Source organism: Lepidochelys kempii, chromosome 1, assembly GCF_965140285.1.
Source record: "Lepidochelys kempii isolate rLepKem1 chromosome 1, rLepKem1.hap1, whole genome shotgun sequence".
Lineage (NCBI taxonomy): Eukaryota > Metazoa > Chordata > Testudines > Cheloniidae > Lepidochelys > Lepidochelys kempii.
Window position 1 is genome coordinate 78770483 of NC_136380.1, and position 13108 is coordinate 78783590.

The 13108-nt window shown below is 41.9% G+C and overlaps 1 protein-coding gene and 1 non-coding gene across 7 annotated transcripts in view; one reads left to right on the forward strand and one right to left on the reverse strand.

The window, feature by feature from the left end:
* The first annotated feature begins 65 nt into the window (after window positions 1-65).
* Window positions 66-13108, forward strand: part of BORA (BORA aurora kinase A activator) — an 80324-nt gene continuing 67281 nt past the window's right edge. For 4 of the 6 annotated variants that reach the window (XM_078853302.1, XM_073346664.1, XM_078853303.1 and 1 more), the window contains exons 1-3: window positions 66-423; window positions 3405-3575; window positions 5172-5278. In XM_078853302.1, coding sequence (XP_078709428.1) covers window positions 3420-3575; window positions 5172-5278 — 263 coding nt within the window. In that variant the 5' untranslated portion in view covers window positions 66-423; window positions 3405-3419. Of the gene's footprint in view, window positions 424-3404; window positions 3576-5171; window positions 5279-11824; window positions 12160-13108 lie in introns of those variants that run through there. The other 2 variants (XM_078853300.1, XM_073346683.1) reach the window with 2 other exon arrangements.
* Window positions 12948-13020, reverse strand: TRNAF-GAA (transfer RNA phenylalanine (anticodon GAA)). Its single transcript has one exon. It is a non-coding gene; the product is annotated as a tRNA-Phe (tRNA).

Genomic DNA, 13108 nt, shown 5'->3' on the forward strand with positions numbered 1-13108 from the left:
GAGAGCGACGGCGAGCCGCGATTGGCCGGGCATGAGAATGGACGCGCGGCGATTGGGCAGCCACGGGGAAAGGGGGCGTGGCAGTTAAAGAGCCTCCCGGGCTGTCGCGGACGCGTGAGGAAGCAGTAGCCAAACCCGGGATGCTGCCGCCGGAGTGAAAGCGGCGAGGCGCGCCCGGTGCTGCCCGCCTCAGCTCAACGGTGGCTGAACAGGTACCCAACGGCGGAGGTAGCTACCCGCTCCCGTGAGGCTCTGACAGGCCGAGTCCCGCGAGCCTGCGGCTGAGGAGAAGCTTGTCGTTAACTTGGGCCCCGAGTCCGCGGGGAGCGCGGTGCCTCTGCTGGCGTTCGCGGCTCGCCGGGCGGGCTCCGCCAGGCGGCTGCTTTCACGGGGAACCGGCGACGGAGCTGAGCGGGCAAGGCTGTGAGTTTCCCGCTGCGGCTCCGACAATAGCCCGGCCTCTTCGCGGCGGGAGGGGGGCGCGGGAGCAGGGAGTTGTTGGGAGAAAGAGTAGAGAGACTTTCCTCGGACTAATGGCTGGTGGCAGACGGGAGGTTGGACTAGATGATCGAATGGCCTTAGACGCTAGGAAACTTCTTTTGCCCCAGTTCTACCCCCAAAATGTCAATAAATAACCGCGAGGAACCAGGCAGTGTGGACACCAGTGCAGGCTTCTCATCCCCTGGCCTGGCAAGATCCTTCTAGGAGATCACATGGCTGCTGAACAAAAGTAAATCCCTGGTAGGAAAGTCAGCATCGCCACTTTCCTGTAGGGATGCTTAGTGAGTAAGTCGTCAACCCCCCGCCCCTCCCCCAGTAGATATTTGGTAAATCATTCAAGTGCTTAATTACTCTTCTGTAACAGATGAGTACCCAGTTGGCTGTCTAAAACCTCTGCTACCTAACTCCTGCTGTCTGTCTTGCTCTACTTTCCTGCTACTCCCTCCTGTTTGCACTGTTCTGATTATATTCCTTTTTCTGAAACTCCAGGCACCAAACAGACATCTGTCTCTTTCAGGTAGCTTACGTGTCTCTTTCACTTAATCATAAAAAATGTTTCAGTTACATTGAGCAGTTCCTTTTAAGATGATTTTCTTTGTGTGAAGCAACTTTTTGAGTGGTATCTCCAAATTCTTAATGCCTTCAGAAACACTTCAGTAAAATAGGAGTACTTGTGGCACCTTAGAGACTAACAAATTTATTTGAGCATAAACTTTCATGAGCTACAGCTCACTTCATCGGATGCAGTGAGCTGTAGCTCATGAAAGCTTTTGCTCAAATAAATTTGTTAGTCTCTAAGGTGCCACAAGTACTCCTTCTCTTTTTGCGGATACAGACTAACACAGCTGCTACTCTGAAACCTTCAGTAAAATAAGAGCTGTCTTTTGAAACTTGATCTCTCCTTTCTATCTCTGTCCTTTCTCTTGACTTTGTACTCATTAACTCTCATTTTGATAGGTACTAAGTTTTTGCTCTTCATCTTATCTTCCTCGCACTTCCCTGTACCTCTATGTGTCTGCCTCTCATAGCTGAGCCTGATACCTCAAATCTGAAACTACTTCTCAGACTTTTTTCAACCTGACTAGACTGTGGGACGTTAGTGCTTCTTCAAAAATTATAAGGGCAGTTGATCAATCACAGTTAAGTCATGCAATTAACTCAAAAAAAAATTGTGATTAAAAGAATTAATTCCAGTTTTAATCACACAGTTAAACAATAGAATACCAATTGAAATGTATAAATATTTTAGATTGTTTTTCTACATTTTCAAATATATTGATTTCAGTTACAATACAGAATACAAAGTGTACAGTGCTCACTATATTATTTTTATTACAAATTTATGCATTGTAAAAATGATGAACAAAAGAAATAGTATTTTTCAATTCATCTTATACAAGTACTGTAGTGCAATCCCTTTGTCGTGAAAGTGCAACTTACAAATATAAATTCTTTTTTTTTGTTACCTAACTGCACTCAAAAACAAAACAATGTAAAACTTTCGAGCCTACAAATCTACTCTGTCCTACTTCTTGTTCAGCCAATCGCTAAGACGAACAAGTTTGTTTATCTCTACAGGAGATAATGCTGCCTGCTTCTTATTACAGTGTCACCAGAAAGTGAAAACAGGTGTTCTCATGGCACTTTTGTAGCTGGCATTGCAAGATGTTTATGTGCCAGGTACGTTAAACATTAGTATGCTCCTTTATGGCCACCGTTCCAGAGGACATGCTTCCAGGCTGATGATGCTCTTTAAAAAAATAATGCATTAATTAAATTTGTGGCTGAACTCTTTGGGGAGAATTGTATGTCTCTTCCTCTCTTTTACTGGCATTCTGCCATTTATTTCATGTTCTAGCCATCTCGGATAAGGACCCAGCACATGGTGTTAGTTTTAAGAAAACTTTCACTGCAGATTTGACAGAACGCAGAGAATGTACCAATGTGAGATTCCGAAAGATACCTAAAGCACTTGACCCAAGGTTTAAGAATCTGAAGTGTCTTCCAAAATCTGAGAGGGATGAGGTGTGGAGCATGCTTTCAGAAGTCTTAAAAGAGAAAACTACAGAACCCAAACCACCAAAACAGAAAATCAACCTTCTGCTGGTGGCATCTGACTCAGATGATGAAAATGAACATGTCAGGCTGCACTGCTTTGGATCGTTATTGAGCAGAGCCCATCATCAGCATGGAAGCATGTCCTCTAGAGTGGTGGTTGAAGCATGAAGGGTCATATGAATCTTTAGCTCATCTGGCATGTAAAGATCTTGTGACGCTGGCTACAACAGTGCTGTGTGAATGCCTGTTCTCACTTTCAGGTGACATTGTAAACGAGAAGCAGGCAGCATTATCTCCTGCAAATGTAAACAAATTTGTTTGTCTTATCGATTGGCTGCACAAGAAGTAGGACTGAGTGGACTTGTAGACTCTAAAGTTTTACATTGTTTTATTTTTGAATGCACTTACTTTGTGTACATAATTCTACATTTGTAAGTTCAACTTTCATGATAAAGAGATTGCACTACAGTACTTAGGTGAATTGAAATACTGTTTCTTCTGTTTTTTTACAGAGTAAATATTTGAAATTTTATATATATATATATATATATTTAGTGTAAGCACTGTACACTGTATTTTGTGTTGTAACTGAAATCAATATATTTAATGTAGAAAACATCCAAAAATATTTAAATAAATGGTATTCTGTTATTCTTTAACAGCATGATTAATTGCATAATTAATCACGATTTATTTTTAATCGAGAGATTAAACACGATCAATTTTTTTAATCGCTTGACAAACCGAAAAATGATATGGTTTCTTGTCTTTTCCTAAAACTAAGGGTGACTCAAAATGAAAAATGTAACTTCTTAAATTGTAACTAAAAAATTATTTTCTTCTAGGTGCAGCTCTGTGCTATGGGAGATGCAAAAGAAACTAAAATGCAAATAACACCAAAGACTCCAGGACGGGCCGCTGTCCTAAACCCCTTTGAAAGTCCAAGTGATTACTATAGTCTACAGGAGCAGATTGTTTCCAGTCCTTCCGTCTTTAAATCAACAAAATCCTCATCAGTAAGATTTAATATCTAGTACAATGTCAGAGGCAATATTAATACTTCCAAATACTAATTTATCATTTCTTAAATGTGTAGATAGTTTTTACTAGAATTTAAGCAAGACTAAGTAGCATAGTTCCTTACAACCTTCTTAATACTAAAGGAAACCTACTGCTACAACTCAGATGTCACTTAGCAGTATGACTAAATTGTTTTTAAAATATTAATGATAACATTGCGTTAACATACATACTAAATGCAAAAAGCTATTTGTAGCTATTTGATGCTAATCAAATTCTTGAGGAAAGGGAGGAATGAAGACCACTTGTTAGAGTTAGTCATTGTCTAAATAGGTGCTCTGTCTGGAGTAATTCTTGTTCTAGGCTTGTGACGCAAGCAGGTTGGATACAAAATCTTTAGAGATGATGATATTTTACATTCCTCTTTTTATTATTTTGCACTTTTATCATGTGAAGGCCTTGAAGTCCTGTGTAAATTGTTTATATCTATATACAGTAGAACCCTATTCATCCGACGCTCCATTATTTGGCTCTCCTTGACAACCAGCATGCACATATCCAGAAAGGGAGCTAGCTCTCTTGTGGCTGCTATATGGTGCTGTAGCATTGCACTTTCCCATTCTCTGGTTTATCTGGATCATTTGTCCATAAATTCCAGGACACTGGAGTAAAATCATCACTTTGAAGAAGCAGTATTAGTTTGACATGCAGTGAAGAAAACTTTAGTCCATTGAAACACAAAAAAATTTAGGTAGATGGAATATAATTTCCCAAACTGGAACGTGACGAGGTCCTTGGGGATATTACCCACAATTGTATGGATGTGGGTGTATCATGAATTTCTTACCACAGGGGATCTGGATCTCTGTTTTACATGTATCTTAAAGAATGCACTGCTAGCAGTATAGAACCTTTAAACGTCATGCTCAATTTCTGGAAGGACCGTACCTTCTGAATCCCTAAATTCGTTTCTATAACAATTTGAGGTTTTCCATCCAAATATTGGCCAAGCTTTATTCTACTTTTAAAATTTCCTTATAGGAAGAGGTGATATGACTACAGGTGTAGAAGTCTTGAGCATTGGGAGGCAATTTGATCTAGTGGACTGAGCATGGGACTAGAAAATAGGCACTCTATTTTAATCTTGGCTCTGACACTAACTCTGTGTGATCTTAGACAAGTGATGTCACATACATTCTCTTCCTCAATTTTCCCATCAGTAAAAGTGCGATAATACTTTTCTTATGGAGGTTTTGTGAGGTTTTAATGTTTGTAAAGTGCTTTTAAGATGCAAAGCACTCTGTAAATGCTAAATATGCTATGCTTTGTTTCATGTTACATACAATTGCAATCTATTAATGATCATTAAATAAAAATAGATTATAAGGTCAGTTGGTCTGATTCTGTAGTTTAAAGTTTAAGTAGCTCACTTAGCTGGCTGAAACAATTACTGTTGTTTTAGCTCATTTATATAAGGAGGTTTTGGCTCCAATGTGGCTTCTTTTTAAAGATATGTATTCTGTGTTTTTGATTCTGTCTGTTTAGAATAGTAAGCGCTGCCTACTTCACTGTGATGTTCATTCCTTTCTCAGACTCCAGGAAAATTTAGGTGGTCTATTGATCAACTTGCTCTAATAAATCCTGTTGAAATTGACTCTGAAGATATTCGGCGTCAGGCAATGTATTTAAGTCATGCCAGGTAAGTTGCTTTTTATTTTATGCAGTGAACTGAACTGAAATTTGAATACTAGAAAGCTATCCTTATATGCATGGCTGTTTTATTCATGTTCATATAAATATTCAACATTCTTTATCTAATACAGGGGTGGCCAACCTGTGTCTCCAGTGCCACATGCGACTCCTCAGAAGTTAATATGCAGCTCCTTGTATAGGCACCGACTCCAGGGCTGGGGCTACAGGTGCCAACTTTCCAATATGCTGGGGGCTGCTCACTGCTCAACCCCTGGCTCTGCCACAGGCCCTGCTCCCACTGCACCCCTTCCCGCCCCCTCCCCTGAGCCTACTGTGCCCTTATCACTCTGTAGAGAGAAAGATGAAACAAATACAGAGTGATATGGTTTCTGGTGTATCTTGGGTTAGGACAAAGACCATGGTGCCCGGGAAGTCAGTCGTAGGCCTGGGCAGAGAGTGAGTACTATCACAGGTACAAGTTCTCGCTTTGGAACAATTCTGATTTCATACATAGGCATGTCTAAGTGATTCAGAGTTCATATACCTATCCAGTAATTCCAGGTATCCCCTCCACATCTTGCCTTGTCTCATCCATTGACAGAGCTAGCTTGTGTCATATATTTTCCACTCCCCACACTGGTGTCAAGGTTCCTCCCCCACTCTGAACTCTAGGGTACAGATGTGGGGACCTGCATGAAAAAACCTCCTAAGCTTATCTTTACCAGCTTAGGTCAAAACTTCCCCAAGGTACAAAATATTCCCCCCGTTGTCCTTGGACTGGCCGCTACCACCACCAAACTAATACTGGTTACTGGGGAAGAGCTGTTTGGACGCGTCTTTCCCCCCAAAATACTTCCCAAAACCCTGCACCCCACTTCCTGGACAAGGTTTGGTAAAAAGCCTCACCAATTTACCTAGGTGACTACAGACCCAGACCCTTGGATCTTATGAACAATCCTCCCAACACTTGCACCCCCCCTTTCCTGGGAAATGTTGGATAAAAAGCCTCACCAATTTGCATAGGTGACCACAGACCCAAACCCTTGGATCTGAGAACAATGAAAAAGCATTCAGTTTTTTACAAGAAGACTTTTAATAAAAAATAGAAGTAAATAGAAATAAAGAAATCCCCCCTGTAAAATCAGGATGGTAGATAGCTTACAGGGTAATTAGATTCAAAAACATAGAGAACCCCTCTAGGCAAAACCTTAAGTTACAAAAAAGATACACAGACAGAAATAGTTATTCTATTCAGCACAATTCTTTTCTCAGCCATTTAAAGAAATCATAATCTAACACATACCTAGCTAGATTACTTACTAAAAGTTCTAAGGCTCCATTCCTGGTCTATCCCAGGCCAAGACGACTACAGACAGACACAGACCCTTTGTTTCTCTCCCTCCTCCCAGCTTTTGAAAGTATCTTGTCTCCTCATTGGTCATTTTGGTCAGGTGCCAGCGAGGTTACCTTTAGCTTCTTAACCCTTTACAGGTGAGAGGAGCTTTCCCCTGGCCAGGAGGGATTTCAAAGGGGTCTACCCTTCCCTTTATATTTATGACAACTGGTAAATGCAGAGATGATTTTTTTTTTTTTTTTTTTAAAGAACTTCCTGATTCAGTTCAGGGAATGGGTATCAGAAAGAGAGGACATCATCCGGGAACACAGTGATTGATTAAGGTCTGCTCCTACCATGGATAACAGGCCTCTTCTGCTTGCAATAGTGTATGTGTCTGATAGGGTTTTCTCATTGGGAAAACACATTTAGGTCAACTCCATAGTCGGATTATCAAAATAGCTACTATACATTGAAATATCTTACTATTACAAGTCAGTTTGGTGGGCTGGTCCAGGTCAGCCCTTTTGCATCTGAAAACAGTAAAAGTGCCCTGTGATGCCTTTGAGTATAAGGAACTGGGATGTAAAGTAGTGAAAGACATCTCAAAGCTGAGCAAGGTTCCTCCTATACATCTTTCCACCTTTTCCAGAGCTGCCTCAGCATGAAGGAGCAGTAGTGTTATTACTTTATGCCTTTCTGAGTGAAGAGCCTATGACTCTCAGGCTTGATTAACCTAGCCGAGACATCAGAAGATCCAGTATCTCACTGGAGCTACTGCAAAACCAGTTCTCCATCTGGGACCAGATAGGTTTAAAATGAATACATAGATAAAGTATTTTCCTGGACCCCAAAAGAGAAGAAAAAGAGGGGGGAAATACAGCTATTCTGTTCTCTGGTGCAAAGCCATAGTTTAACATGTGAAACATAACCTTGGATTCCTTCAGAAGGGCCTTAATTTGGGTGTATGATTGTCAATGCAAAAAGGTCGCGTCTCCATAGTAAAATGTTCTTAATATGTACAAAACTTCCTCTCCTTGAACAAATCCCAACATTAAGTAATTCCTTAGAGAATTAACCTTATTCCAGCTCTGTAAAGTCGTAGAACACAACTTTGGAACCTCATTCTGTTTCTTACAGCACTTCCCAGATTCCACCCCTTGCAGGAGGTGGTGTTATACTCCTTGTCCATTAGGGTAGGCTTCTGAAAGGTTATTAGCTCCAGTCAGATGAAGGTGGGGTTTTTTTTTGTTGGGGTTTTCTTTTTTTTGTTGTTGTTATTGTTTTTTTGTTTTTTGGTTGGTTTTTTTTGGTTTTTGTTTTTTTAATCTGAAAACAGAAAACTTTTTCACTGAAACCCAGTATTATACTTTTAATTCAGACAGGTAGTCCTCACAAATCCCTTGTGGGTTCAGGGACAGAATAGGCTCACTGCTTCTACGTGTTGTAAGAGGCGACTAAAAGGGGGCTGCCTGGACTGGGATGGGCTCTGCCAGGTTAGAAATTTGCCCAAGACGCACCATATGATGAGTAAGTCAATGATGTCCATACTGGATTGATCATAGCCTGGGTTAATTATGACCACGCCATCTGTCTCCCACCAGGGCAGACGCAACAAGTAAACTATCGGTGTAACCCCAACAAAGCGGATTTGTGGAAGAGATATCCTCATCATAGCCACATGGAATGTAAGGACATTGAGACAAACAGGGAGGTTGAAAGAACTCACGTATGAAATGGAACAATACACCTGTCACCTCCTAGGAATCTCTAAGGTCAGATGGAAGAACTTTGGAGAGGTACTAATAGAAGAAGGTCATGTACTCTATTACAGTGGGAGAGGAAAAACATGTCAATGGCGTAGGATTTCTTGTGCATAAAGATATCAAGAGTTCAGTATTAGGATGCCACCCAATGTCCAGCAGGCTTATTTCCATCCATCTAAAGGCAGTACCGTTTAATATCACAGTGGTACAAGTCTATGCCCCTACAGCAGACTATGACGATCAGCAAATTGAAGATTTTTACAATCAGCTGCAAGACATCAGTAAGGTACACAAGAAAGATATCCTGATTGTACAAGGAGATCGGAATGCTAAAGTGGCTACTGATGCGCAGGCAGATTGGAGAGATTATTGTGGTCCTTTCTGTAATGCGGTAACCAATGAGAGAGGATTAAGACTTTTGTAGTTTGCCAACTATAACAATCTGGTTCTTGCAAACACATTAGGAGCACATAAAGCATCCAGACAATCAACATAGCATGCACCTAATGGTCTACATCACAGCCCAATCGACTACATCATGGTGCAAAACCGATCTCGTTCTAGGATTAACAGGCTTCTAAAACAAGGAGCTTCCCTGGTGCTGATATTGGAAGTGATCACAACCTTATAAAGCTAAATTTTTGGCTGTGGCTAAGAAAAATCATCAGGCCAAAGTTCATCAGAACCAAGTTTGACTTAGACTTGGAGACCAAAACATTACAGAGTCATACCAAGCAATGATCGGCGGAAAATTTGCCCCTCTGCTTGCTGTAGAGGAAGATGTAGAAACAATGATCAACAATTTCAACACTCTAATGAATGAGGCAACAATGGACATCCTTGGGAAACATCAAAAGAAGACAAAACAATGGGTCACAAATGAAATACTACAAATCTGTGACATTAGAAGAAAACTTAAGACAAGAACAGCACTGAGGGAGCTGATAAATACAGAGGGATTGGCAGAAAGATCAAGAAAGGAATGAAAGTGGCCAAGGAGATACGGATTGAAAAACAATGCTCTAAAATTGAAGAGTGTATCAATAATAAAAATAGCAAACAAGCCTTCCAAGTTGTAAAAGTTCTGACGAAGGAAACATGAGCCAAAGCTAACGCAATTCAAGAAAAAGAAGGGAACAGTCTTACAGAAGAAAGCAACATCATCAATAAGTGGATAAACTACTGCTCTGATCTATACAACCACCATACAAAGGGAGATCCTAGTGTCTTAGGCAGCCCAGATTCAACAGAGGAGGATGACTTTCCAATACTATGTAAAGAAGTGGAGACAGCTATGAAATCACTCAAGAATAGAAAGGCTACCGGTATTGACAACATCCCAGCTGAACTGATGAAATTCAGAGGAGAAATAGTAATAGACAGTACTCACCAGACCGGTGAGTGGCTCCCCACGTGTGCACGGTCACTAATCATCGCTCTGCCAAAGAAAGACAACCTGCAATTGTGTCAAAATTACTGGACCATAAGCTTAATTAGCCATCCCAGCAAAGTGATGTTGAAAGTCATATTGAACAAATTAAAGCCACAAGCAGACAATATCATCACTGAAGAACAGGCTGGCTTTTGTGCTGGAAGAAGTACCACAGAACAGATTTTCAACCTTCGTGCACAATGTGAGAAGTACTTGCAATACCAGCAGGATAGCTACCACATCTTTATTGACTTCAAGAAGCCATTTGACAGAGTATGGCATGAAGCTCTCTGGGCAACCATGAAGAAGTACAATGTTGGTCGTAAGCTTATTCTTACCATTAAACAACTGTATGCCAAGGCCAGCAATGCAGTTCTCATCAATGGCACAATAGGAGAGTGGTTTTGCACCGCTGTTGGAGTCTGGCAAGGCTGCCTTCTTTCTCCCACACTGTTCAACTTCTACTTGGAGTGCATAATGATTGATGCCCTAGAAGATCACATATGCACAGTCAGCATTTGGGGGGGGGTGAACAATCTCTCATATCTTCGGTTCGCTGATGACATTGATGGCCTGGCAGGCAGCAAAGATGAACTTGCCAACCTTCTGAAACGATTGGATGAAACCTCTGCAAAATATGTCATGGAAATCAGTGCAGAGAAAACCAAGCTGATGACAGACAAACATGATGGGATCAGTTCACATATCACTGGCAGTGGACAAGAGCTGGAGACGGTGAAACAGTTAAAGTATTTGGGGGCAGTCATCACTGATGAAAGATCCAAGGTAGAAATTTGGGCAAGAACTGCTCAAACAGCAGCAGTGGCAAAGCTAAAGCCAATTTGGAGGAATAAGACCATCTCCTTGGAATCCAAACTGAAACTGCTGCACGCATTGGTCATCTTCATTTTTCTGTGTGCCTGAGAGACATGGATCCTTACTGCAGAACTTGAACGGAAAATACGGGTGGTAGAGATGAGATGCTTCCGTAAAATCCTAAGCATCTCCTACTTCCACCACGTCACTAATAGAGGTCTGCAATATCATCACCCAATGCACTGGGTCATATGAAGACCTCCTGATGACCATGAAGAAGCACAAGCTAAAGTGATATGGCCATGTAATGAGATCATCTGGCCTATCCAAGATCATCTTCCAAGGGACATTACAGGGGGAAGAGAAAAAGAGGTAGACAGAAGAAAAGATGGATTGACAACATAAAAGAGTGGACAGGAATGGACTTTGCGGAGACTCAAGCAGTGACACACATTTGTCAGGGGTGGAGACAGTTGGTTGATTGCTCATCAGTGATGGTGCCCCAATGACCAGTGTGGTTATGGGAGTGATGATGATGAAAATGAGTCCTCATAACTGTTGATGTCAGTTTTTGTTCCCTTGAGTAAATTCAATAAATATTCCATCTTAAGTGTCAAAGTCCAGTTCTTAGGAGCACTGACCGTCTCTTTTCAGAGTAGCATATTGTGCCCTTGGGGGAATTCTGTGCCAAAAAATTAAAAATTCTGTGCACTATATTTTAAAATTCTGCATATTTTATTTGTCAAAATAAAACTATAATCACACCAGTTTCAATTATTTTGGTAATTTATTTCAAAATACCTGTCAGCAGGCATGTCTGTTACAATACATAAAACAAAAAATTCAGGAAATGTTTTTTGACAAATAGATTCCTTACTAGGCATATTAATTCAGAACTTTGAGTAATAATTCATTTAAACTACAATATAGAAATGTATTTCCTGCACCCCTCAGAAGCAGTGCAAAGGCTTGGGGGAATCAAGAGTAAAGGAGGAGCTGAGGTACAGGGAAGTAATTGCTGGGAAGGAGCCTGGGAATGAACCTGGAGGGTTGTTGGGTGTGGGTGAGAGAAGTATGGCACTTTTTGGGGTGAGGGGAGTGTTAAGGAATTGGGGACCATTCCCCATGCAGACCCTGGCTGACCCCTAGCCTCTCCCATTCAGTCCGGCACATCTGCTCTTGTCCCCATGTGGCCCTGCACCTCCACCTCAGCCACCCCCCCTCCCTGTCCCTTGTGGCCCGTCACCCCTTTCCCATTCAGCCCCTGGCTTAGTGCTTTCACCCCACTAGCTCCTATGACCCTTCCGCCGTCTATCCCCCCCTCTTGCCCTTCTGAACCTCTGACCCTTTTTGCCCTGCTCTGTCCGCTCTCTCCTCTCTCCTTCCCTCCTTCCTCCCCCGCCCAAATATCCCGTGCCATCTCATCTGGCCCTGCAGGCATGTTGCTGTGAGAAATGCAGCATCAGGCCCTCCTTATCCACAGCTGGCTGCTCAGGACCATGAGCCTGCTGTCCTCTCTTCTGGTGCTACAGCAGCCCCTGGTAAGTGAAAGATGTAACTGCATTGCCTTTCCAGCAGAACATATTTTCCCCCAGGAATAATAGTGGTTGTCCAATATTAGCCGATGCAACTTCCTTTCTTTTGGCAAAAGCCTTCTTCATGCCTTTGAGCCCAGGGGAAGGTGGAGAATATCATATACATTTACCTTGTTTTGGATCCCCATATTTAAAGACTAATCCTGCCTCTTACCCTGGAGGCTTGCTGCTATGACAATCCTACTGTACCAGGTTTTTGAATCTTAGCATGACAAAGAATAGGGAACCTTTGCCATGCTTTTTCTTGAAATTTCCTTTCTTTGAATAATAAGTAAGTCCACAGATCTGTACCAATCTGGAGACAAATGGATCATCCAGGAGAAAGATGGAATTTGACATTCAAGAATTTGTTTCTTGTTAGGTTGAATATGCTGTATCATAGAATATCAGGGTTGGAAGGGACCTCAGGAGGTCATCTAGTCCAACCCCCTGCTCAGAGCAGGACCAGTCCCCAACTAAATCATCCCAGCCAGGGCTTTGTCAAGCCTGACCTTAAAAATATCTAAGGAAGGAGATTCCACCACCTCCCTAGGTAAAAGAGTATTTGAGCATGACAAGTACTGTGTGTCATAGAATCAGAATATCAGGAGGTCATCTAGTCCAACCCCCTGCTCAAAGCAGGACCAATCCTCAGTTTTTGCCCCAGATCCCTAAATGGCCCCCTCAAGGATTGAACTCGCAACCCTGGGTTTAGCAGGCCAATGCTCAAACCACCGAGCTATCCCAAAATCATCTGCCGAAACCTGGGATCAAACCAGGAACCTTTAGATCTTCAGTCTAATGTGCTCCCAACTGAGCTATTTCAGCTCATCAAGAGAAACTGTCCTTTTTCCTCATGGCATAGTTAAGATAATCCTCTGCTGCCAGTGACTGACTGGTGTGGTTTTGTCTCCAA